We start from the raw sequence: 23,735 nt of genomic DNA on the forward strand, positions 1-23,735 counted from the left end.
CTAGAGCTTTTGCTTGCCTTTCCTATTCTCCTTCCCATCTCCACCTCAGAGCAGGCTTGGAGTTTTGAGGAGCATCATCGCAGCCTTGCTATGTGGATCACCGCTAGAGAGGAGGACGCTTGGCCTCCTTCACCCTCTCCTAAGGATCTGCAAGGAAACATGGATATACGATCTCCCTAGGTAACACAATCTATTCTATATGCAGTTTTTCAGTTTCACGGATTTTGCGCACCAATCTTCGCACGACGACTAACATCTCTTTGGGAATCGGGGATTTTATTTATCTTGTTCTTCCGCTGTGCATATGATGTCGCCCCAAAGATTTCCTAACAGGACATCCCCCAAACCCGATTAGCAAAAAAGGGGGATCCATCATCGAAGGAGGGGAAACACAGCCCCTAGCTCAGGGGGTGGGGGGGGGAGTCTCGGGGCCATCATCGAAGGGGACGCTCATCGACATATCGACGTTCTGGTCTGCCAGATTGTCGGCAAAGGAATTCGACTCAAGCTCCAGGTCCGGGTACTTTGCCCGGAAGCGAGCGCAGGCCACCCGGTACCTGTACTCGTACGTGGCCTGTCTCGACCGCACCAGGCCATGTTCGAACTCGACAGACGCCTTATGCCCTGCGATCACCTCCTCAATCCTTTTGGGCAGCCCTAGCCGCTCCTCCTTCAAGACCTCCTCGGCGCCCTAGGCAGTGGACCTGGCGGTCTCGACGTCATGGGAAAGGGTCAGTAGCTCGTCATCCAATGATTGGATGTGTGATCGGCTTTCTTCCAGCTCAGTCTTCAAATGAGCCACCTCCTCACCCAGTGCCGAGGCGCACTCCTCGGCCGCGGCAACGGCAATGGCCTTTGACCCCCCCCCGGGCCCTCAGTTCCAGGTTCTCCTTCCGGAGGGCAGCGTCGACCTCCAACTGGTGCCCAATCATGCGCTCGGCATCGAGGAACCGATCGACCAACGCCATGCCATAGTGTTGACTCTGTGTGAAGGTCGGTGTTAACACCCGGGTAGAAAGGGGTTAAATAGGAAAAGGAAGCCACCACTTACCCAGACGAGCGACTTGGTCGCCCACCTTGCTAGCTCTTTGGAATGGGAGCTATGTAGATCCTTAGCTACGGATGGGTGGAGCGCCCCCCGGAGGAACTCCTGAGTTGTAGACCTGTCGCCCCAGATGCGACTATCGGCCCTAAGGGTCGACCACCGGGCGGCATAGGGGGCCCCTGATTCCCCGACTGGGAGATCGGCTATACTTGAAGCCTAGTACTGCTCACCGCTGGCCTAGGAGTGGACGTAACACAACTCCCGTATCAGTAATGGGTGCAACAACGCCCTCTTGGAAGGGTCGCCAACGGACGACCCGGCCGATCCCTTCCCCTACACGCCCCCCGAGCCCTCACCCTGGGGGGCGGCCTCGAGCAATCCCAGGATGGCGCTCGAGCAAGTGGCGGGGCTCGCGGGTGTTTTCCGAGCCAAAGCCTTCGTCCTCTTCAGAGGGCGCCCCTCTACCGGAGACGCCGACGCCCTCTTTGGAGTGCCCTCCTGTGAGGGCTCCCTACCTCCAGAGCCCTCTCCGTCCTGAGATGGGGGCACGACAGCCTTGATGCTGGCTATCTTCTTCACCGAACGAAGATCCACCATCACTGCAAAAGAAGACTAGTTGGTTAGATAAGTCAGGACAAGCGAACAAGCCATTATAAGCAAATGGCCATACCCCTAGTGGTGGGGCTCATCTCTGCTTCAACCATTCCCCCCTCGGTCATCTCCTTAATTGCCCAAGAGGAGGACAGGATACCCCTCAGTCGATCCACGATTGCAGTTTCCCCATCGGAGAGCGTCGGGGGGGGGCGTTATCGATGGTCCGAAAGGCCCACCTAGTGCTGAAGCCCCACTCTTCGCTGTAGCTAATGAAGAAGAAACGCCTTTTCCAACCCTTGTTGTTGGAAGGCACACCACTAATCTTAAAACTGCTACGGGCGATCAGGTAGTACCCGCCTGGCCCCCTACCCAAGCAAAAGCAAGTCAAAAAGAGGGCCCGGGACGGCTTGATCCCAACCCCCCGACACTCCCAGATGAAGGCCACCAGGTACCGCCATGAGTTTGGTGACACCTGGGAGGGTGAGATCCCCCAAAGGCAAAGATAGTACCTAATGATAGGGTGCACCGAGAACCGCAGCCCCGCCTCAAGCGCCCCCACGGTTAGCTCGAACCCATCAGGAAACCGATCATACGGCCGCTGCTCGGACTGAGGGACATGCAGACCGTAACGCTCCGGGATGTGGTAGCGATCCTGGAGCACTCTCAAAAGGTCCTCGGTCACCACCAAGTCCACATCATGCCACGACTTGAGAGCTTTAAGCGTGGCCGAACTCCTTGAGGCCTCTGAGGAGGCACTACCCGAAGACACACAGACCACCTCGTCCTGGGAACCCCAGAAAAAGAAGAAGAAGAAGGAGGAGGAGAAGGGGAAGGAGATGAAGACAACGACAAAGACGATGACGGAGACATCTTGACCTCAAAATTGCAAGCAAAAGCTGGGGCGCGGGATGAAGGATGAAGCAGGAAGGACGGTCGAGTTGCAAGAAGGAAGCCGAGGCGCAGGACGGGGGGTTGAAGGCAAATGTGATGATAACCACACAGGGGAGGGTTTATAAAAGGCAGACTAACCACAACGGGGCGGCGGTTGGGGTTTCCCAAGGAGAGAAACAATCGCCACATTTAAGACCCGTCACAACCCCTCAGATCTGCCAGATTTGCCTACCTCGGAGCCCACGCCAAAAGCGTCCCATCGCCCGAGGACCACCGTCGAAGGCCATTTAAATAAAAAGTTTCCCGCCAGGCTGAAGTGACGCTTCGCTCGGCCCGCCACGTGGCATGATGGCATGAACCGACATCTAGATAATAGTCACTCAGCTCGCGATTCCAACTCCTGCCTAGGTCGCTCTAGATCGCTCTCGACAAGCGACCCGCCGACACCGAAACCTGAGCACGAGCATAGTCGCTCAGCCTGCAGGTCAGGCTCTTGCCTGGGTCACTCCAGATCGCTCTCGACAAGCGACCCGCCGGCACGAAGGCTCGAGTCTGAGTATAATCACTCGGCTCGCGATTCCAGCTCCTGCCCGAGTCACTCCAGATAGCTCTCGACAGGTGACCTACTGGCACCGAAACCTGAGCACGAGCATAGTCGCTCGGCCCGCAGGTTAGGCTCTTACCCGGGTCGCTCCAGATCGCTCTCGATAGGCAACCCGACCGACATGAAGGCCTGAGCCCGAGTATAATCACTCGACTCGCGATTCCAGCTCATGCCCGGGTCACTCCAGATCGCTCTCGACAAGCGACCCGTAGGCACCGAAACCTGAGCACGAGCATAGTCGCTCGGCCCGCAGGTTAGGCTCTTGCCCGGGTCGCTCGAGATCGCTCACGACAAGCGACCCACCGGCTCCAAGGCCCGAGTCTGAGTATAATCACTCAGCTCACGATTCCAGCCTTTGCTCGGGTCACTCCAGATCGCTCTCGATAGGTGACCCGACCGGCACCAAGGCCCGAGCCTGAGTATAATCACTCGGCTCGTGATTCCAACTCCTACTCGGGTCGCTCCAGATCACTCTCGATGGGCGACCTACCGGCACCGAAACCTAAGCGCGAGCATAGTCGCTCGGCCCACAGGTTAGGCTCTTGCCCGGGTCGCTCCAGATCGCTCTCGATAGGCAACTCGTTGGCACCGAAACCTGAGCATGAGCATAACTGCTCGGCCCACAAGTCTGGATCCGATGCCTCCCGGTCGATCCAATGCCCGAGTCGCATCTCGAATGACCTAACGCCCGAGTCATACCTCGCAGTCGAATCCAATGCCCAAGCCATATCTCGAACAACCTAACGCCCGAGTCATACCTCGCGGTCGATCCGATGCCCGAGTCACATCTCGAACAACCCTGCGCCCGAGTCACACCTCACGGTCGACCCGACTCCCCACCCCGTCCAATGCATGAGTCGTTCCACGTTGATCCACGATTCGTAGCTCTAACTGGGTCACCTCGGTTCGCTCGTCGACTCGCAAAATCGGGGTTCGTAAATTCGAACTGCGCCAAACCGATTATCCGATCGACCAAGATGATAGGTCCCGACTGCCCGACCAATAGAGTCAATCCTGCCCGAGGCATGGGGCATCACCCCTCCGATCGCCCCATGACGAGTCTATTCCATTTTCCCCTCCTAAGCGATCAGCACCCCTCCAACTCAAGCATGCCTCGTGGCCCGTTAAAGACCCCACGACACGCCTTGGCGGGGGGGAGAAGTGATATGGTATATTTTGGCGGTCTGAATACGACATAGCACGCCAAGTCAGAGCCTTACGCCACACGTCCTATCCCGGGAGCTCGTACCAAGGAGATATGCCACACGTCCCGTCCCGGGAGCTCGTACCAAGAAGATATGCCACACGTCCCATCCTAGGAGCTCGGGGCGGTGCCGTCTGATGCCACTCTACACGTCCCGGAACGACGGCCGGTCAGAAGGGTCGTCCCATCCCTCGGGTGTCGACGGCGACGCCGAATTGACGCACCATCAACCCTCGCACCATAGTATAAAACCCCTGGCCGGCCTTCGGCCGGGGGGGGAGGAGGAGAAAACAAAAAGGGAAAAAGCAAAAGCAATCCCTCTCGTTACTAACTTATTCGTCGGAGGGGCCACAGTCGGGAACCACCCGACGGATGCCATTTTTGCAGGAGGGCGACCACTCATTGACGGGAGGGACTCGGCACGGGAGCGTTGGCCGCTCAGCAATGTGGAGTTGTTAATCGACCCCGATCTCGACCAACACCAATAGCACTCCTTCCTGAGGGCTCGACCACCTCATCATCTAGATTACTTCACAGTAGATTCTCGATATTGACCCACGAATCTAGTCACGTTGACTTATCGGTCACGATATATTTATTCATTAATAATAATAATTCTAAGTTAGAAGAAAACGATGAGGGCATTCATTTAGGAGGAGTTGCAGCTCCTCCACTTACAAGTCGCTCAGAGACACATGGCAATGTTGCCACAGCTTACAGTGGATCGGCGCAGTCACGATCAAACGAATCCAGCAACTGTTCTCCACATCTTCTGAAGGAGGTGAGATGCACAACTGTTGTGCCTACAGAGCCTGTACGTACCGTGATTCACAGGTGTGCAGATCACACTAAAAGCATGCATGGTTTATTCTCTCTTGCCTTGGGCTGCAGAATTGGATTGGCTTTTTTGCGCCATGCTTCGATCAGAGTACTGCTGTCAGATATCGCCCATAGAAATAGCAGGATGAAGCCAATCTGCTACAGCTGACGAGAGTACACCAGTCCTTGATGTGGCTGCAGTCTCCAGGCCTGCTGCTGCAGCATACATATATATCGGCTGCAGATTAACCTAATAAGATCATAGGATGCATCTCAAGATACGCTGGTCTTTATGCATCGACGAGATTGATCCACCTGCAGAGAGAGAGAGAGAGAGAGAGAGAGAGAGCAGATCTGATATATATATATTATCTGATTTTTTTATATCCTCATAATTGTAGGGTTATTCTTAGCCATCTCTCAGCTTATATGTGGCCGAGGGAAGAATATGCCTCGAGACTAACACATAAACGACTTGATTACCATATTATTATTATTACCCATATTACGAGAGTGGACCTCGACTGTTCCATAGCAGTGCCAAGATCACCTTGGAGAGTGGGATGCCGTCATGATATCTCTGTAAGATGAAGCCCCCATGAGGCTTGATTTCTAGTAATACGATGAAACCCCGTCGTTCTGGTTCAAGACCCCAAAGGAGGTTAGCTATCATTTTCTGGTCACGGTTCTACTTTGCCACTGTGGTTGCTCTAAGCCAAGATGGGATAGTCTCTGGCACCGCAAAGCTATTGATAAAAGAGAGCCCGCTTGAATCACTAGTCCATCGACTCATTCCCCTGTTCCAGAGGAGAGCACCACCGAGAAAGGAAGATAGGGAGATCCCTTCACCCTCTCCTCGTCCAACTCGCACGACTCTGTTTGTTATAACCCAGCAGCCACTGACTTGAGTACTGGAGAAAGATAATCGGGTGACTTTCGTCGATGCCTCCCTTGATTTTGCACCAGGAATTCTTTCCGAGGATTGGCCTCGTGCCCTTTATTACACCATGCTAGAGCGTGATAGATCTTGTTGATGAGCTCGTCACGTAATTGGTTCATGTTGTGTCAATCGAAAACGTTCAGACGGATCTGATGAGCTCCATCCACTCCCATATGGTCACCTAATGAGTGAGGTACCCAAACTCCACCCTCCTTCAAGCCTCATACATACTACATTTTCTTAACAATATCTATATTTATCAATCAAACCATCGATAGATTATAATGGTCACACAAATGTTCTCCATAACTCCAAGCTATAATGACAACATCAAGAAACGATTGGTCACACCAGAGTCCACAGTATGAACAAACCAAGCCCCAAGCTCACGTGCATGCAGTACACCAACCGGGCGGACCCCACCGTGCAGTGTACGTGGCAGCAGCGTCACTGGAAGCGGTAGACACCATGGGCGGCCACGAAGCAACAGGCTCTGCTGCCTTCTCGCCCGCTCAAACCAGCCGCCCGTGACTGCAGGCGAAGGCGAGGAGGCCACCACCAGTTCATGCCCAACGCCAGCGGCGTGGGGACAACCAAGCTTGTGTCCCAGAATCCATGACGCCACCAGGGAAGAACACCCTTTTAACCTGGCTAAGGTGGTATTCCCTGGGGGGAATTCTGGAATGATCTGTGCCTCTTGGCTCTTCTTGTTCACGATGTTTCGAGGTTTGGGGGGAAAAGTGCAACTGTTGGTGGATGCCTTATGTTCTCAAGCAGCGGCATGTGAGTTGGAGGAACGAAGGAAGCCATGAATAAGCTTCATTGTTGGAGTCGGAGAAGTATGGAGTTGCTTTGGCAAGTACTACAAACTACCTACCGAACTCTATTAATTATTATGTTTACATTCAAAACCAGCCATTCTCCATGAATGATTGCTCCTTGATGCTCTTCTGTTTTTTTTATTTTTAAATTAACACAAGGATAGATAAGGATTGATTTGCCGAGAACAAGAATCATGTGAGATCAAAATTGAAATAGAACTAAGAATAACCAACTTAAAGTATTTATATCGAACCAGCATGAATGTTGATGATGATTCGTGATCAAGTTTCACTAAGATTAGAGTCGATTTTGAAGGATATCATTATTCACTGCTTATCATTTGTAGAAAAAAAAAATGAATTTAATATCTTCATCAGTCATATCAGGATAAAAAGAAAATCAAAATTTACAATAAAAAAATTATCGATATTTAACCATGAATGATGATTCCTGACCAAGTTTCACTGTGATTCGACTTTTTATTTATACCTAAAGCATTAGTCTAATAATATACTAAATCAAAAAAGTTAAGGATTCAAAACTTTTTAATTGATAAATATTTTAACTAACTATTATTGATAGATAGTAAACACAGAAAATTTCGTCTTCATCTTTTATTATTAAATTTAATATCTTAATGAGTAATGTTTGGATCAGATAGAAGAAAAGTTTTATCCTGACCATAGCAATGGCTTTAGTCTTCATCTCAAGCACAATCTAAGCCGATTGGTGATGGTGACAATAGTCCTCCACGGTGTGCATGCCCGGAAATCATGAATTGTGTCTTGTGACCTTACCTGCACCTATTGTCATGTTCATGTCTCCTATAGTAATAATAAGAGCCATAGGCTGTTGTTTATTGAGTATAGACCAAATATAACGGAGTGAATTACGATGTAGAAAGACCAACATGTCATTATTGGCTTGCAAAACTAGGCAACCAATTTTGTCTTCATCCAATACCAACCTCTTCTCTTTTATCTTACACTACGTGGACATGAGTCCCCATAGAACCTTGGCTCAGATTGAAATCTTATTACCAGTGTCGGTATGCTAATGTATTGATCACCATGAGCAATAATAATAAACCACTAAAGATATCGGAGCTAATTGTGCTCATAAAATGTGCCTCTAGTTTTTTCTTTCACAAATAAAAGTGTTTTTGTTCCTTAATTTTTAATTTCAAGCATCTACCTTTTGAATTTTTTTTTTTTAGTTTCCGAAATGTAAGTTTGGATATCCTCAATCACACAAGTTGCAGAAAAAAAAAAATGCAGTTTAGATGGTTCAAGTTGCAGCAAATGTACAATAAATTGTCTTGGTTTTAGTAAAGCCTGATGAATTCTATATATGTTTGCTCTCCTTGAGTTCGAGTTGCACCAAAGCCACTCTGCTCCAGTTTGCATTTTCTACTGTTGTTATCACCCTTGAACAGATATCGAAGGAAGAGAAAAGCCAACAAATAGAGACATGAGGGGGAAGTTGCAGCATAAACAAACCTTGAAAGACTTACTTTAATGCATGCAGATTCACGAGACCAGCAGAATTCACGAGCTCCACAGCACCAGAAGACGGCTCCAAATCATGTGCATTCATGGCGGCCAGCATCATCTCCTCCGGTCTTAAATGGAATTTGTAGCGCAGTGAATCAGACTATGAATCAGAAAACACACTGTCAGTTTCAGCAGAAGTTAAATCCTTTATAAGTTCACAAGATTGTTGAGCGATGCATGTTTGAAATTATACTTCAGCAATACAAATGGAGATCAAACACAGATGGTCCTTTGGAACTAATTTTGGTACCATCTCCTTCTAATGATTTCTCAAAGTACAAGAGGAAAGACCATTTGTATACTACTATCATATCACATTATTCTAAGTGATCTGGTTTTCTTTTTTTTCTTTTAATCTCACCGAGGACCCAGGATGTTGCATTTTTGTCACTGTCATCTCTGGATTTATGCTGAATTGTCACGATTATATTTCTTCACTAGGAATCTTGATTTCTCTTGAGCTGTATCTCAGATTAGCAGGAGTCTTGGGCATGACTGGAGATAAATAATAAGTTTGGAAATGAACTTTTTCATTTTTGCCTATTAACAAAGAAATGAATGGCCTCAAAGTTCCAGTATATATGTGAGCATTGCAAATATGCTAATCTTAATCTAAAGCCAATATAACTCTTAAACACTAGGTACAATTTTGAAATTCCTATTACATAATAACTGAGCTAAACTATGCCAATAAAAATTATGAGAAACCAAGTCCACATTTATTAGTTTTATCATAATGATAACATTCAAATGCCCCAGAGGAATTTCAGGCATGAGTCAGAATATAACTTAGCTATATTTTCTTCTCATTTAGAAAAAAAATAAAAAGTTACCACTAATTGATATGTGAACTTGAAAAGCAAAACAAAAGGGCATAAACCTGTAACACTTTTAACTTCCTTGTGAGGGCAGTTCAATGATTAGTACTAGTCTCTAGGTCCCAACTTTTATTTCCTCTGTCAGGGTCCCCCAAGACTTCACAGTGCGATGTATATGTTAAATCTAATACACTAGAAGAATGGAGATTGTACTTGGAAGGGTTGTAACCGCTTCAGGGTACATTGTGTTATATTGATTGAACTAACATTGAGAGGTTCTTCTGAGTGTAGAACTTCAAATGCATATGTTAAATTGACACTTCAATCCATTCTTTTTTACTGTACCATGGAAGAACAATTTAATCAGTACTAGATGCTGATATAAATTGGCCCTCGTCTAGATCTCATTCCAGGGGAATGCAAGAGTTATTGGTTAGCAATATATGATCTACTTGGAATCTTAGTAGCTTCATTCAGTTCACAAGAATTTTGTTGGTCGTGTTACAGGCTACTATTTGTAGAAACGTAAGCATGGTGGTAATGGTGATCAGCATGTGAGGGGCACACATATTGTATTATAATTTGTGCATAGATAAAAATGTACAACGCCAAAATGACAGTTTGACATGCATTTATGAAATCTCAGAATGGAACATAGCAAATTAACAAAAAAGCTGATCCAGATCAGAAATTTCAACCAGCTCAGAAACCCTTTAAACTCATGGAGAGCTTTCGAAAGACCATTTGTCATCCTTTGGCAATTTACTAATAATGGCTATGCAAAGAATAGGACCACCGAAGACAATTATTTGTCATGGTTATTATATGACAAATGCTCCTCATGATCTGCTTAATCCAATGCTGATTCTATTTCATCAACAGATGGTTTCAAAATGCTCATCTACCCTCAATCATTCAGCATAAATCTACTGCTCTAACCAGAATCAAATGGCCAAGACAAGTTTGCTCTTGAGATCACTCACCAATGGATGATGCTATATTTGTCGAATGGAAGAAATGGAATACTGACCTTTGGTGGTACCATGGTTGGAGGAATGATAGGTAACATTAAGGCAGGGGCCCCTTCTCCCTCTTGTTTTGCTCCTCTTCTCTATCTGGCAGTTGCCTCCCATAGTGGACAAAGCAGTATACTCCCGCCCGTGACCGGCTGCATGTGATCAGGAGGAGCTGCTACTGTCACTGCCCCTCTTCGACCCCTTCACGTGCCCCCCTTTGGCTTTTGCATCCGCAAACTACAACCTACGTACCATAATTAAAATACTTATGAATACAGCAAAAAGCACTCCCACACACACCTCATGTTGCATCCTAAACATCTCTTCACTGTGATGCTGTGCATGTTTGCAGAGGCTGATAGGATAGAGTTATCCCTACGGATTGTCACAAGATGTGTGGATGATTCCCCCTGGGCGCAAAAAAAAAAAAAAAAAAAGAGAAATTATTAGTGCACAAGGTTGGAAGACAAGAATGTGACTGGTGATGACAAAGAAGAAAAAGTTTGAGTAGGACATTTTACATTCCTTGCAATTATCAGGCTTTCTCTCTATTGGTTTGTGCAGGCAGTGGGTGGGAGGGGGTGGTGAGAGAGAGAGAGAGAGAGAGAGAGAGAGAGCAGGGGCTTGTGGCTATTTAAACCAGCCTTCCCTCCTCCCTCTTCTCACCACGAGCTCACCTCAGCATCCACTTGTTGTCTCCCCTCTCTCAGATGGCTGGATGTAGGCTGACATGCTTTGGGTTGCTCCTCCTTGTCCTTCTTCTGGTGTGCTCGAACTTTGATGGCTGTGAAGGGAGGAAAGGAAAACATTGGAGTCTGAAGAAGCCTTCTTATTCCTCCTTGGCCAAAAAGAAGGGAAGAGGAAAGCATGGTGGTGGCCACAGCCATGGCGGTGGAGGAGGAGGTCACCAGAGTCCCGCTCCGAGCCCCAAGCCAAGCCCGCCGCCGAAAACAGGGTATACGACGAAGGCAGCAGCCACGTTCGACGTGCTTGATTTCGGAGCCAAGGGAGACGGTGTCACAGATGACACAAAGGTGGCCATTGTTGCCTTCTCCTCTGATCCTTGTTACTGCTTACTGAAACTAATCCATGTTACCACTCATTACGAACCCACCATTGCTCTGTTTTAATGCATTAAACACATCTCCATCTTCAACTACATGGTTCGTTCTGCATTCCTAGTTTTCTTTGGTTGAAGAGAGACAATAACACCATAATCAAATCATCAGGAACAAAACTGTTTTTTCCTTAAATTCTTTTTTGTTTCTTTCACCTACTAAAATTTCTTATGTGATCGTTGGAGAACTAAAACAAACAGCTGAGTTATGGAAGTTGGTGTATAGACTTATGTGTACTTCTTCTAATGCTATCTAGATCCAGCTTGTAAACAGAATACCTGGTGGGCAAGGAGTTGATGCTCATGGATCTGACATCATGAACTGCTAATGCAGGCTTTCCAGGCTGCATGGGCTGCCGCTTGCAAGGTGGGAGGATCAACTATGGTTGTTCCTGAAGAATATGAGTTCCTTGTAGGGCCCATCTCCTTCTCTGGACCTTATTGTCTACCCAACATAGTTTTCCAGGTAACCTCAAAACTCAGCTATAGAAACACAAATTTTCAGCACAGAAACACAATGGTTTTGCTAGAAACAGTTGGCTACAATATATTCTTTTGCTAAGGGTGCCAATCGGGTTTGATCATGTTCCAGTATGTTGGTCTAGGTTGTGCCCGACCACAACTCGAAAGATCTGAAACACAGATATCAGGACCCAAATTTACATGTCCAGAGTCAGATTGCCATTGCATTCAGATAGAGTCCAAGCATATGTATCTGTATTAATTTGCACAGGTTGTGCCTGACCACCACTTGAAAGATTTGATACATAGGTTTCGAGACCCTAAACCTCATGTCCGGAGTCAGATTGTAATCACATTCAGATATAGGAGCTGATCAGTTTGTGAGCCATAAAACCACCACTGCAACATAAGCTACCTGTTATAGAAGCAAAACAACACAAAAAAGTTTAATCGAGTTTACCCTTTTCTCCAACAAAAATATTTAACTAAAAAAAGAAGAAAAAAATCATTCTGTAGAAAATGTAACACACATGAAGCAGACAATGAACTGTATCCTGAAGAATTGCACACACTCTCTTGCAGCTGGATGGGATGATTATTGCTCCAACTGATGCCAGATACTGGGGATCTGGGCTACTGTGGTGGATTGAATTCACAAAGCTTAGAGGAATAACAATTCAAGGCAGTGGAGTAATTGAAGGACGAGGCAGTGTCTGGTGGACAAATGCCGAGTCTGATGTTGATCCGGTAAGCCTCATGACCATCTACCTCCATCATAAATATATAAGTAGATCTCCCTGAAATTATGGAAACATTATCCAATTCTGCTACCAATCTCATGATTTCTTATCCATTAATCATGGGAAAAAGCTGATCCATGTTCATTTTCTGTTTCAAGAATTCCTGTCAGCTTAAGAAATAATTATAGTGACACTAAATATTGAACTAGAACTCCCCACTTTCATCCTCCGGTGTTTTCACAATCGAATCTCATTCTAGCAATAACTCTCATATTCATCAGATATTACTATGGTTAAAAGAATCATAGTGCACTCATACTGGATTTCCATTCCTAATGATGAAATCTTTGACAGATAAATGAGGAGCTCAGTAAAAATCTGCCGCAGATCAAGCCAACTGTAAGATTCTATTCTTTACCTTGCTGCCACAAAATAAGCAATGCCCAAGACAATATGAATAACATTTTGAATCCATGTTCTTATCTAATCCTGTTTTGCAGGCTTTGAGGTTCTATGGGAGTTACAATGTGACAGTAACTGGCATCACAATCCAGAATAGTCAACAGTGCCACCTCAAGTTTGATAATTGTGAAGCTGTCCAGGTCTTCAATATGACAATTGCTTCACCAGGCAGCAGCCTCAACACAGATGGAATACATCTTCAAAATTCTCGAGATGTTATGATACATCATACCAACATGAGCTGCGGTATGGTCGACTAGCTTGTTCAGGGAGTTCCTTTCTGATGACATACAGAATAATTATTCTGGCAACTGTTCGCTCTCATAAGAATATGAGATCATAGATCAAATTGGCTTCATTTTTTTTTCAAACAATTTTAGTCCTTCCCTGTTCTAATAACAGCTCACGTTTTTTGCAACTCCTCATGCTGTTAGGCATCATCTTTCTAGATGTTTATTTAATATACAATAATGACCTAAGAATTAGGATTTTTCCACTGGTGGGAGACCATTTCCTCTCCCCACTCTTTCACCTGCAAGAAGAGAAAAGGAAATATTGAGAAAGAAAGTACATTATGTTTACCATTCATATAAACAAAATTATCTAGCACTTACATCATGCTGCACTTATAAATTAATGTAAATCATTTTGCCAATGTAATGGATTTTGTGTTTCTTATAATATAGGTGATGACTGCATCTCCATCCAAACAGGGTGCTCAAACATTAACATACACAGAGTAGACTGTGGGCCCGGCCATGGAATCAGCATAGGAGGCCTTGGAAGAGACAACACCAAAGCATGTGTTTCTAACATAACAGTAAGGGATGTCAATATGCACAACACCATGACCGGTGTCAGAATCAAGACCTGGCAGGTAACATGCTCGAGCAGCTCCAGGAAAGTTATGATTATTTAAACACTTCAAAATTTTGTCAGATAGGCTTCTTAAAAAAGGCTTGTTCTCTTCTGTCAAGAATTTACAGTTGACATAGCATGATAGCAACAATAATCCAAATTCTTTATGCTACCAATACACTTCTTAGAATAGCTACTTTCTTCAGGCCTTAAGCTACATGGATGTACTAATGGTTATCTGCATACATATTGTATCATTCCAGGGTGGATCAGGCTCTGTCCAGAACATACTTTTCTCAAACATAGGAGTATCAGAGGTTCAAACTCCAATTGTCATAGACCAATTTTACTGTGACAGAAGCTCATGCAAGAACCAGACATCAGCAGTGACACTGTCAGGCATTGCATATGAGAATATCAGAGGTACCTACACAGTTAAACCAGTGCACTTTGCTTGCAGTGATGCCTCTCCATGTTCAGACATCAGCCTAACCAAGATTCAGCTTGAACCACTACAAGAGCATTATCACATGTATCAACCATTCTGCTGGCAGGCCTTTGGTGAACTGTACACCCCAACTGTTCCTCCAATTGTCTGCTTGCAGAATGGAAAACCAACAAGCAACCACATCTTGTCTGACCGTGACTTATGCTGATACCACCATGGTCAAGAATTACTGGTGCACATACATGTGTGGTCGTTTAATACTTGTGACCCCTTCACACCATTACAAGTAAATATCTATATTGTCCAGTTAGCATATTATTACAAGAGTTTATATTAATTTCCTAATGAAGGGATTATACATACACTGTTGCTCGCTGAACTGGTGCGCTGCATATACTGATACATGGACAAAGGCCATGCTGAGAGCAGTTCCCACATAATGGAGTGAATATGGATCACTAGTACAATATGATTTGGATTTTGAGAAGCACGCAACAGCCCTGCTAGTTATTTATTATTACATAAGAACCATTTGAAAAATTACATACATACTAAGCCTTTGTTTCTGAACATTTCTGTGACTGCTAAAATTAAGGGTTTTGACAATAAAGGCAGTAGGAAACATACTAAGGCATGCAAAATCTTATCCAAGCAACAAACAAATCAGAAATGAAAGTTCCAGAGGTTGTGTAATCAGCTATGTGCTTTGGAGAAAATGAATGAACAGGTGGTTCAGTAATCAGCTATGTGATTTGGAGATTTACACACATTTATCATCATATGAAAAACAACGTGCCAAATCTTTCCATGATAGATCAACAAGAATTAACATAACTCCAAAATGAAAAGATCTAAAGATTTGATGATTTGATCTCACATTACACTAAAGGCGAAATGAAATTGTGGTTTCTGCAATATTTGATAGCTCCCACAGATAGATGAGCTATATATATTACGCATACATGTCATAAGAGTCTCATGATCACCATAAAGTACTGAAGTGAGGAACTGAACTTTTTCCCTGAGCTTCTAAATGTGCAAATAAATATGAAAAAATATTACAAAAAAAGTTGCAAGTTTTTGACATCTGAAGCAGAAGACAGAGTCTCCATGAGTTCGTTAAATCTTTTAATTTACAGGCTGCTGAAATATATTTTTTTTAAATAATCAAAGTGCTAGGACTCTACGGAACAGTCCTGCATCAAGTGCAGATTTGATGCAGCCTAAAAATCTAGATTAGGGTCCTACAAGTCTATCTATAAAACGATATCCTGTTTGAGTTTGAAATTGAACCAAGTTATATGTTTGTTTTTGCTGATTCTCTTGGCTCTGCTATTTTAAAGGAATTTGTTTAAGACTTCCACTGTTTTTAACTTGAAGGAATTTTAGTGCTGCTCGGCAGCTTATCTACTAAGATTTAAATAGGACTTGGAAGTATAACAACTGTGGCTACTTAAATGCTTTGTAACTTCCAAGTCTACCAAGTATCAACATGAATAAATTAGGATACTTTTTTGGTCTTCAACCAAGAGATCTTACTCATTGGATAGTTACTACTAGTTCAGAATCCAAACGAATTGCAAAAGCATAACCAATATCATATAATATCTTGTTTGAACACCAAATAGCTTAAAAAAACTCCAGAGTTCTCATTCTTTCCACATTCTCCCAAATTAACAGCCAGATATACAATATAGTGGAATCCAACCAAGTTTTGCGCCTTGTAACATTGGGCATATGTGATGCAATTTAGCTTACTGATTTCGAGCATGACAAAACCAAGACAAGGATGACATACTTGTAAATGACATTAAACATCTAACCAGCTAAGGAATTATCATCCGACGTTTTCATGCGCTTGTTCCTCGACCTCAAGACGCGTTAGGATTCTCCGCGATCTTCAACGGCGGCTCGAAGCACGAAATCACCAGCTAAGGAATCCCATTTCTTGCTAGAGAAGAAAAAGAAGCAAGAAACGGGGGAATTTCTTACGAAAAAGCGACGCCGTCGACCGTAGAGGGAGACGTCCATGCCGGAGAATCGCGAGCTAGGGTTAGAGTTTGGACGGAGAAGCAACGCAGCGATCATTGTGTCGCACCAGAGCAGTCCGACTCGGTCTGGTCGAGCCAGGATTCGACATTCCCATTTATATAACCAATGCTTTTACACATCTATCCTTTTAAGATTTATAAATGACGTATTTGCCCCTGTGTGCTATGCACGCAGATGGAGCAAATAAAATGAATGCATTCAGAAAAATATTTAATAAAATAATTAAAAGGTTATTTAAAAAACATTGTTTTAATTTTTCCTGTTCATATAAGATCCTTTTTATTAATTGTACGACTTAACACGAGGGGAGAGGGGCTAAATAAAGAAACTATAATCTAAGGGCTTTTAAGCAAAATTTCAATGCCGGTGACCGATCGCCGTGTCGTCTGTCGCAGTACAGGATTTGCTGTAGAACTCGAAATAAGTTTAACCAATGAGTTGTCGACGCGTCCAATAAATAACACCTAGTGTTGTCTACGAATCTACGTGGTTGTCAATTATTGGTATATATATTATCAACTGTTCTAAGACTTTCAGCGGATTCCGTGTCGTCTACTTCACCGCCCCTTTTCCCTCTTCGTCCCCCACCGATAAATAAACCAAGTGAAGACCCATCGCGATCGAGAAGCCGCGTGGGAGAAGGGAATCGAGATGCTAAGCTTTGCGGGGAAGAGGCTGTTAGGGTTAGGGCATCGGGTCTCGGCCGCCGCCGTGGCGGGGCGGGGTTACCACGAGAGGGTGGTGGACCACTACGACAACCCCCGGAACGTCGGGTCCTTCGACAAGAACGACCCGTCGGTGGGGACGGGGCTTGTGGGCGCGCCGGCCTGCGGCGACGTGATGAAGCTCCAGATCAGGGTGGATGAGGAGTCCGGGAAGATCGTCGACGCCTGCTTTAAGACCTTCGGCTGCGGCTCCGCCATCGCCTCCTCATCTGTCGGTTCGTACCTTCGCATCTCTCCCGATTCCCTCTTACTTTACTGATTTCCCCTTGATTGAACTGCTTGTGTTTGCAAATTTCGATTTGGCTGTTGTTATTGAATTATTAGGTACTCCTCGTGGACTTGAATTTAGACTCTGATGAATTTTTCTGGAGTATTGTTTTGGGGAAGTTGTTTTTGTTTCCTTAATTGTGTTTGATGTGGTTGTGGGGTTGTGGAGAACGGTTTAATTGAACTAAAAGCTACTTGAACTTTCCTTCTTTGTGGGAACCCTCGATACAAAGAGGTAAAGTTCAAGGATTTAGACTGTGTTTTTGCTTTTAGTGTCTTTTGGGAACTAGGTAAGGTGGATGAAATGTGTAATTGAGGAATTGAGGTTCGTGTTATGGGTGATGGATGGCTCCTTTATTCATGTAGGTACAACAACAGTGTTATTTGGTTTTTGAGAATTTTGTGGCCTCAAAAGCTGGGAATTGAAGAGTCAGTTCCATCTTCCGCTGAGTTCCTGCTGTTTTCAGCTTGTTAGAAATGGTATTTCTTCTGCTGGTTTGTCCTAATAAAGAGAGTAGCAGGTTGGACATGTTCTGGCTTCTATGGTCCGTCATGGCATCTGATGGCATGGTGTGGCCTGTCTGCATCATCTGATTGTCCAAATTTGTGGAAATGGATTACACTTGTTGCGTGGTTTGGTTTCTCTAGGGCAGTTTATTTCGGTGAAGCTTGTGTTAGCAAGGATTGCTGAGCCAGTTGCTATATGCCGTGTCCAAAAGATAGCAACGCTGTGTGATGAAACATCAATCCTTTGCCCTGACCCTCAATAAGTTATCTTAAATTCTTTATGAGTTATCTGAAAACTCGAGCACGTACTATTTAAAAAACAGTACTCACTCCTTTAAAAATTAGTTGTTTTTTCTTTTTTTGATAAGTGGCTTAATGGGTGGTTTTGTACTAAGCCAAGTGCAGGCATTTCAACTTTTTTTTTATCAAGTTAAGCCTCTCTGTTGCCAGCATAAAGTTATTGAATTATGCATTCTTTACGTTTGTTGACTAAAATTTCTGTCTAAAATTGCTGAATTTTGCATTTGTTTCAGCTACTGAATGGGTGAAAGGGAAGAAAATGGAAGAAGTGCTATCCATTAAGAACACGTAAGCAAATTTCCTTTCTTGTGTTTCTTTTATGTAATTGAACTCTGTGTGTGCCTCCCACTATATAGTTCATGTTTATTTCCTCTATCATTCTTCTGTTATAGATGTTCTCTGGTCTTGAATATTGATTCATCCTTTTCACTTTTTGCTTACTTTTGTCCTTCTCTTGATGTTGAAATTTATGGTTCTGAATCCTGATTTCTCATTTACTCCCTTTCTTGAACCTTTTATTTTTCCTCTTTTTTGCCTTCTATGATGTGCTTAAATATGTTTGAAGTACATAAATCGTTGTTTAAATTTGCTGTGGATGTAGTAGCTAATAACTTGGCACATGTTGCTGTTTGCATCCCTTGATTTATGTCACTGACATGGTTGTTAATCACTTGGTTATGATGTCACTGTAATGAGTTCTCTCTTAGATGCTCTCTTAGAACTTCTATGGTTAATAACATATTTATGAACCTTTTATAGCATCATGATTATTTCAAATTGTTTGCAACTGTTAATTAAAGTATGTTATAGAATTGCCATTTAACAATAGATGAAAGCAACATAGGTTATTGGGTGAACTTGAAAGTAAGGTAAGTCATGCTTACAAACAGATTCTAAGAAAAAAATCCAAACTGTATCATCAAAGTATAGACACTTAAAAGCCTAGATTAGCACATGGTGGGTTGGGGTGTTACCTTCACCAATAGGTTCATACTTTTTGCTTTGTAGTATTGCTACTCTGTGGGTCAAGTTCAGGTCAGGATCATTGGATAGTGATGAACAATTTAAGAATACTTCAAGAATTCAATATAAACTAAATGAACTGGATATATTAGCAAGATGGAAAAGGATTTTTTCCTTATTTGATGGAAAGAGCTGTTATCTGTTAGGAATCCATTGGATGGTTAAATTTTCCATCTCTTTCTTGGCTGAAATCAAGATGGAGTAAGTCTAGTTTTGTCAATGGAAGTGAATTCTAGGTTACTTTGTCTCCTCTTTGTTCATCTCCATCCTTCTTTATCTAATATCCATAACACTTGGTGTCTTTGAATATTATTATTTCCCTCTCTCCTTTTCCATGTGTTCTTTCTTTTATGTAACTCTCGTTGTACTTTTTGAATTTCATTATTCTTTTTTATTTGTTGCTGTCTAGTTCCTGCTCATTGGTTTTTTTTTTTTTTTTGTATAACTTTTTCTCGATTGGTCGTGTAGTTAAATATATTGTTCTTTATTTTGATCATATATTAGGGTAATTTTCAGGCTGACGTTGAAGCTTCACAATGGTTTGATGGCCTTTTTTTGGGGGATGTTGATTTATGTTTTGGCATTTCTGTAAGGTTTCATAATTCTCTGTTAAGTTATTTCCCGCCATGGGAGAGCTTCATTTTGACATGACTTCAGGTTATTTGCTGGCATAAGAGACCAAATTAACTAATGTTCCTTTTAGTTCTACCATCACACCATCACATGGCAAGCAAGTCTCCTCGTTGGTTTGTGCCAAAATGGTCAGAGTAGATAGTGAATTTTGGGCATCCGTCCAAGGTTGACTATAGCATTCAAAATGAACAGCTGGGTCAGCTTGGGATTCTTGGAACACAAACTTGTGATCCTTTGTAATGGGGTTTAGTGAACTAAGCTCAGGGCTACATTTAAAAAAAAAAAAAGAAAAAGAGTAAGCTGAAGGCTACATTGTTCAAGTTGGGCTTGGATTAGTTTGCTTAGGTATTGTGCGTGGGTGGTGTGTAGAGTCGAGTTGATTCAGAATACTCTTTGATCTACTAAAAGTAAGCTCAATCCAAGTTGCTTGTTAGGCCCTGCCCTTTCTGCAGGAAGGTAAGCTCCAATCCTCCAATGTCTTCTCATCTTTTGTCAATATGTAGGCTTTTATCTCCATTGTTTGGGCATTACACCTCAACCTTTCTTTGCTCATCCCACTGTCATTCTCCATCTGTCTCTCTCCCTCAGTCGTCTATTTTATTTCCTAATTGCTTTCATGTGTTAACAATTCAAGTGTTTATCAGACACCAAAGTCTTAATTTCAATTAGTTAATTGGTTCATAGGTAACTGGCATTAAGGTTTGCATCAGGAAGCCGATGTCCAAAATACATTGGGAGACCCAAAAAATAATGATCTTGTTATTTGCTAGCTCAACACTTTTCTTTGTTCAGGGGCATGATACGTGCCTTCTAACTCCATAACATCCTCCTGTTATTTGCTAGCTCAACACTTTTTGTTCATGCCAGACTTAATTTCTTCTTCAATAGGTCAGTTTGTATTTTTGATCTCCCTTCTAACTCCATAACACCCTCCTGAATGTTGCAGGGAAATCGCAAAGCATCTTTCGCTTCCCCCAGTGAAGCTCCATTGCAGCATGCTTGCCGAAGATGCAATTAAGGCGGCAGTAAAAGACTACGAAGCAAAGAAGGCCAAAGAAGGAAATGCCGATGCCGCCGCCCAAGCTGAGAAAGCGTAGCAGACCTGAAAATATTTGCTGAAAGATGCGAGCTAATGCAGACAGCCATCCTTTCTATTTTCACCTCTCGGCTTTTACGTACCCACAATAATAGCCGATGATAGCGTTGGAGTCCGTGCGTGTCTCCTGTACATGTAAATCGCAAAACCAATGTGCTAGTGCAAGCACTTTAGCTTGTGATAGTTATGCGAGGTTTATTATGGAGTACAGCTAGCTCTTGACGTTACATTTCATTGTTAATATGATGGTAAAAACAAAAACAGCGCAAGCAACATCATCATCATCATCATCACTACTTTTGTCTTCAAACCTAGAGGAATGATCAGAAATTCTTGTCATGTTGTCAAGGGAAGCCGTGCCCTTGGATTTGGAATCGGCGATTTTAATGGTCTTAAATAAAATCATTTATTTTGATTCTAATTTCACAATAAAATCATTTATTTTGATTTTTTTCTTCAAAATGCTCATTCAATTAATCGATTATTAAATTATTAGAAAGAGATTCATCATTTGCAAGGATATTTAGGCTTTTTTTTATCTGATTGGTTCAGAACTAAATTGGATTGTTGGTTTCAGTTTCGATTCTAGATTTCAAGAATCGAAATCAAATCATCAGAATCTGATTCTTTTTTAATTTAGAATAGTTGAACCGTTGACTTGTTTCGATTTCTAATCTAGGCAAGTGAGAGTGTATTGTGTTAGAAAAAAAAAACAAAAACAAAAGAAAAGAAAAGAAAAGAAAAGAAAAGAAAAGAAAACAGTCCTATGCATTATTTCTAAGTTCCCAAGGGATGTTGATGGGGCTACTAAATGAATGCATCTTGTTGTTGCATCGAAACATATAAATGTTGACTAATCTGGCTAACGTTGAACCTGGTAAAATGAAATGGTTAAATAATTAAAAAATGAGATTATTCAGGAATACACATTGAATGCTGAGATTACGCATTGAATTTCTGATAGTAACCCATAATCAAAAAAGTTTTTGTGATTGTTTCAGAAGAAATGAAATAAAAGATAAGGTAAAACTAGGACAGTTATTGTATGAGGTCTACCCAATACTAGATGTAGAGGCACATAATAGATCGATATGAACATCATGAGTTGTCTCGTAATAAAACCAGTTGTTGCTGATACCTCCTTCTCGGTTCCTTTTTTCATAACCTGAGCTCGAAGAAGAAAGAGATAAGAGTCCGACCAAAATGAATGCACAAGCGTCATAGCATCTGTTCTCTATTTATGTTCTTCGAAGTCTCATCTATTATACCCCAACAGTCTCTTTGTTCCGCATCAATGGCTTTGTGTATGTTGCACTCTGCTGCACCAATTTTTTGATGACATGACCTGTATCAACATCAGATGAATTAGCAGCGAAAACACCATCATACCGAGTGTGTATAGGTTATAGCGAAAACACCATCATACCGAGTGTGTATAGGTTATAGCTGAAGCTGATAGAGATAAGATTTCCCTATTCTGTTGAGAAAAATCCTCTATTCTTTGAGAGAAATTTTTTCTCCTAATTTGTATAAATAGGAGAGGGAACATGTTAATGTATTGAAGCATTTAAAGCTTGGCTAGTGACCAACGCCACTGCAGCCACATTCCTAAGAGGCTCCACAATTTTATTTTCTTCAGCAGTTGTGTTGCAGTTGTGTTAAGAAGCATAATGGTGTTCATTCCCCCCTTCCCCTCCGTAATGTTTATATGTCAAAGCTTGGATTTTGAACCAAATAGTTTGGAGATTGAGAGGTTGATCACTATGCAAAATCACATTTCCGTTCTTCCATAAGAGCCATAGGGAGTTTGCATTGAGAGTTTTAAGCTCGTGATGGATTGGACATCTAAATCATTGCCCTTATGAAGCCATGATCAATGTTTCCATTCATCAAAGTACCTCCTGATTGATTGGACAAACTCCCAATCTTTTCAAAATATGGAGGTTCCAAATAACTTCCCAATCTTTTCAATCTAATTATACTCTCCTTATAGATCCAGAATAAATTGGTAAGGAACTTGTTAAGACACGGAGATCATCGACTAATGAATCAACTTGATTGATTATCTATTAAAAACATAGGTCCCTTTTGATTATTCTTTTTGGTTGACGTGGAGAGCTAGTGTTATAGGTAGGACGAAGAAAATTGTAGGAAGAGGCAACACGCTAAGAGTGGCTCAGTCTTCAAATGACAAAGCTTAGTTTGGGAGCTGGGTCATCTCCTTTGCTGGGTGGCTTTCTGGTCACACCTTCGAGCTACGTCGATAACCCTACATAGTAGGCCTGTGTCGGGGTGTCCTAGCTCGATCCCTCCGATGCTTAAGTCAGAAAAATAAAGGGGGAGGAACATAAGGGTATCAGTAATAAATTAAGAGAGTAAATAGTCGCTTCTGCTTGTTTGCCCCGGCTTGGCCCGAGACACGACTTTAATACTTGGGTACTAGAAGGAGCAGATGGGCCTCCGTCAAGGCTCCCCTTACTCGGCATGGTAGAAACATTTAATGTGGAATCGATGCATGCTCCCAAGGGCAATGTTTGGGGACTATTGTGATGACGCCTCTAGTCGAGTTTCTTTGCTTCTTCGGGTCAGGCAAGGCGTGATCCTCTCGGCATTCATCTGGCTGGTGAAGTCGGCCCATGCCGTTGACTATTAATGTAGAGCTAGGTTTATTTTCCCGGCTATGGGATCGGTGAGGAGTAGTTCCTACAGGCTCACTTAGGGAAATCGAGGCAGGTGACA

General features: G+C 43.2%; 2 protein-coding genes and 2 long non-coding RNA genes across 6 annotated transcripts; 2 read left to right on the forward strand and 2 right to left on the reverse strand.

Moving 5' to 3' along the window:
- Positions 1 to 8,172: 8,172 nt before the first annotated feature.
- On the reverse strand, positions 8,173 to 11,121 carry LOC108953039 (uncharacterized). Its single transcript, XR_001978307.2, has 3 exons — positions 10,984 to 11,121; positions 10,321 to 10,716; positions 8,173 to 8,572 (listed from the first exon to the last, which is right to left on the reverse strand). It is a non-coding gene; the product is annotated as an uncharacterized LOC108953039 (long non-coding RNA).
- Positions 10,984 to 14,884, forward strand: LOC135676696 (polygalacturonase At1g48100-like). Of its 2 annotated transcripts, XM_065188148.1 has the most exons (7): positions 10,984 to 11,340; positions 11,758 to 11,889; positions 12,468 to 12,632; positions 12,980 to 13,024; positions 13,126 to 13,333; positions 13,774 to 13,964; positions 14,209 to 14,880. In XM_065188148.1, the coding sequence occupies exons 1-7, from the start codon at positions 11,017 to 11,019 to the stop codon at positions 14,599 to 14,601; spliced, it is 1,458 nt and encodes a 485-aa protein (XP_065044220.1). In that variant the 5' UTR covers positions 10,984 to 11,016; the 3' UTR covers positions 14,602 to 14,880. The 2 variants fall into 2 exon arrangements, with proteins under 2 accessions (XP_065044220.1, XP_065044221.1); XM_065188149.1 differs by lacking the exon at positions 11,758 to 11,889 and having other exon boundaries at positions 14,209 to 14,884.
- LOC135676697 (uncharacterized) lies at positions 11,945 to 16,518 on the reverse strand. Of its 2 annotated transcripts, none has more exons than XR_010514384.1 (3): positions 16,217 to 16,518; positions 12,416 to 13,619; positions 11,945 to 12,300 (listed from the first exon to the last, which is right to left on the reverse strand). It is a non-coding gene; the product is annotated as an uncharacterized LOC135676697 (long non-coding RNA). The 2 variants fall into 2 exon arrangements; XR_010514385.1 differs by having other exon boundaries at positions 16,192 to 16,518.
- Positions 16,519 to 17,054: 536 nt separating this feature from the next.
- LOC135676698 (iron-sulfur cluster assembly protein 1-like) lies at positions 17,055 to 21,204 on the forward strand. The gene is made up of 3 exons (XM_065188150.1): positions 17,055 to 17,385; positions 18,478 to 18,532; positions 20,847 to 21,204. Exons 1-3 carry the CDS (start codon positions 17,097 to 17,099, stop codon positions 20,995 to 20,997), a joined length of 495 nt encoding a protein of 164 aa, XP_065044222.1. The 5' UTR covers positions 17,055 to 17,096; the 3' UTR covers positions 20,998 to 21,204.
- Positions 21,205 to 23,735: the final 2,531 nt, after the last annotated feature.

This window comes from Musa acuminata, chromosome BXJ1-6 (genome assembly GCF_036884655.1).
Source record: "Musa acuminata AAA Group cultivar baxijiao chromosome BXJ1-6, Cavendish_Baxijiao_AAA, whole genome shotgun sequence".
In the NCBI taxonomy this organism is placed as follows: Eukaryota; Viridiplantae; Streptophyta; class Magnoliopsida; order Zingiberales; family Musaceae; genus Musa; species Musa acuminata.

Coding starts and splice junctions, on each gene's coding strand:
- LOC135676696 (XM_065188148.1), top strand. CDS start 11,017: ATGGCTGGATGTAGGCTGACATGCTTTGGGTTGCTCCTCCTTGTCCTT. Junction 11,890..12,467: donor TACCCAACATAGTTTTCCAG/GTAACCTCAAAA, acceptor ACTCTCTTGCAG/CTGGATGGGATGATTATTGC. Junction 13,025..13,125: donor TGCCGCAGATCAAGCCAACT/GTAAGATTCTAT, acceptor CCTGTTTTGCAG/GCTTTGAGGTTCTATGGGAG.
- LOC135676698 (XM_065188150.1), top strand. CDS start 17,097: ATGCTAAGCTTTGCGGGGAAGAGGCTGTTAGGGTTAGGGCATCGGGTC. Junction 17,386..18,477: donor CATCGCCTCCTCATCTGTCG/GTTCGTACCTTC, acceptor CATTTGTTTCAG/CTACTGAATGGGTGAAAGGG. Junction 18,533..20,846: donor GTGCTATCCATTAAGAACAC/GTAAGCAAATTT, acceptor TGAATGTTGCAG/GGAAATCGCAAAGCATCTTT.